The sequence below is a fragment of the Carlito syrichta genome, unplaced genomic scaffold, assembly GCF_000164805.1.
Source record: "Carlito syrichta isolate Samal-C Ts95f unplaced genomic scaffold, Tarsius_syrichta-2.0.1 Scaffold154564, whole genome shotgun sequence".
Classification (NCBI taxonomy): domain Eukaryota; kingdom Metazoa; phylum Chordata; class Mammalia; order Primates; family Tarsiidae; genus Carlito; species Carlito syrichta.
The window spans coordinates 79240-80048 of NW_007098660.1; the positions used below are offsets into that span (position 1 = coordinate 79240).

At 63.3% G+C, this 809-nt stretch overlaps 1 protein-coding gene across 1 annotated transcript in view; it reads right to left on the bottom strand.

Annotated features, from left to right (window-relative positions):
• Positions 1-95, bottom strand: part of EHBP1L1 (EH domain binding protein 1 like 1) — a 16047-nt gene extending 15952 nt beyond the window's left edge. The window contains 1 exon segment of the mRNA XM_021709047.1: positions 18-95. Within this exon segment, the coding sequence (XP_021564722.1) occupies positions 18-95 (78 nt within the window).
• Positions 96-809: the final 714 nt, after the last annotated feature.

The window sequence follows — 809 nt, forward strand, 5'->3', positions numbered from 1 at the left end:
CAGAAGGAGGAAGGGACTGGCTCCGAGTCATTCTGTGAATCTCGGCCAGAGGCAACTGTCCGCAGCTCGGACCCGGCCACCCACGTCTCAACCATAGCGGGACAGCCGTCAGGGACCAACCTCGGCGGCACACTGGCTGCCGTCTCTCAGAACCTGACTCCTCAGTTGTCAGGTGGGAAGGTGACCCTGACCTCTCACAGAGGCTGGGAGTTCAAATCCTGATTTCCAAGTGTGTGGCCTTGGGCAAAGCACCAGCACCCCAGCCTCAGTTTCACCGTCTGTTAAATGGGGATAATTACAGCCCCGCCTTTTATAGTGTCGTTGCCACGATAAAGCGTTGGAAAGCATGGGGCGCAGACGCCGGCTGGTTTTTGCCGGGGCTCGTTAAATGGAATCCGTTATCATGCAGGGAAAGCGTGCCCGCGCGGGTGTGTTTGCGCTCCCTCCCCGGGAAGCCTGCCTCCGGGTTAGCGGCGCTGTCACACCTAGATTAGAGCCCTTATCGCCTACCCACCCGCCCTGCATGGTAATGACATCTCCAGGTGCCAGGCCCCGAGCTGGAGAAAAGCCTCGGGGCGACACGTGTCGGTCCCGCCCGCCGCTCTGCAAGGCTCGTGAAGGGACCGAGGCTCGCAGCCCGACGAGGGCTCGGCTTGGCCAGGACGCGCCATCCGCCAGGGCCAGCGGGATTGCGTCTCCGGCAGGCAAGTGACAAGTGACCGTGCGGCAGGGCGAGGCGAAGCCCGTACGACTCAGGGTGCGACTTCGCGGCTCTCAGGGAGCCGCGGGGCGCAGTGTGTGCGGGCGGG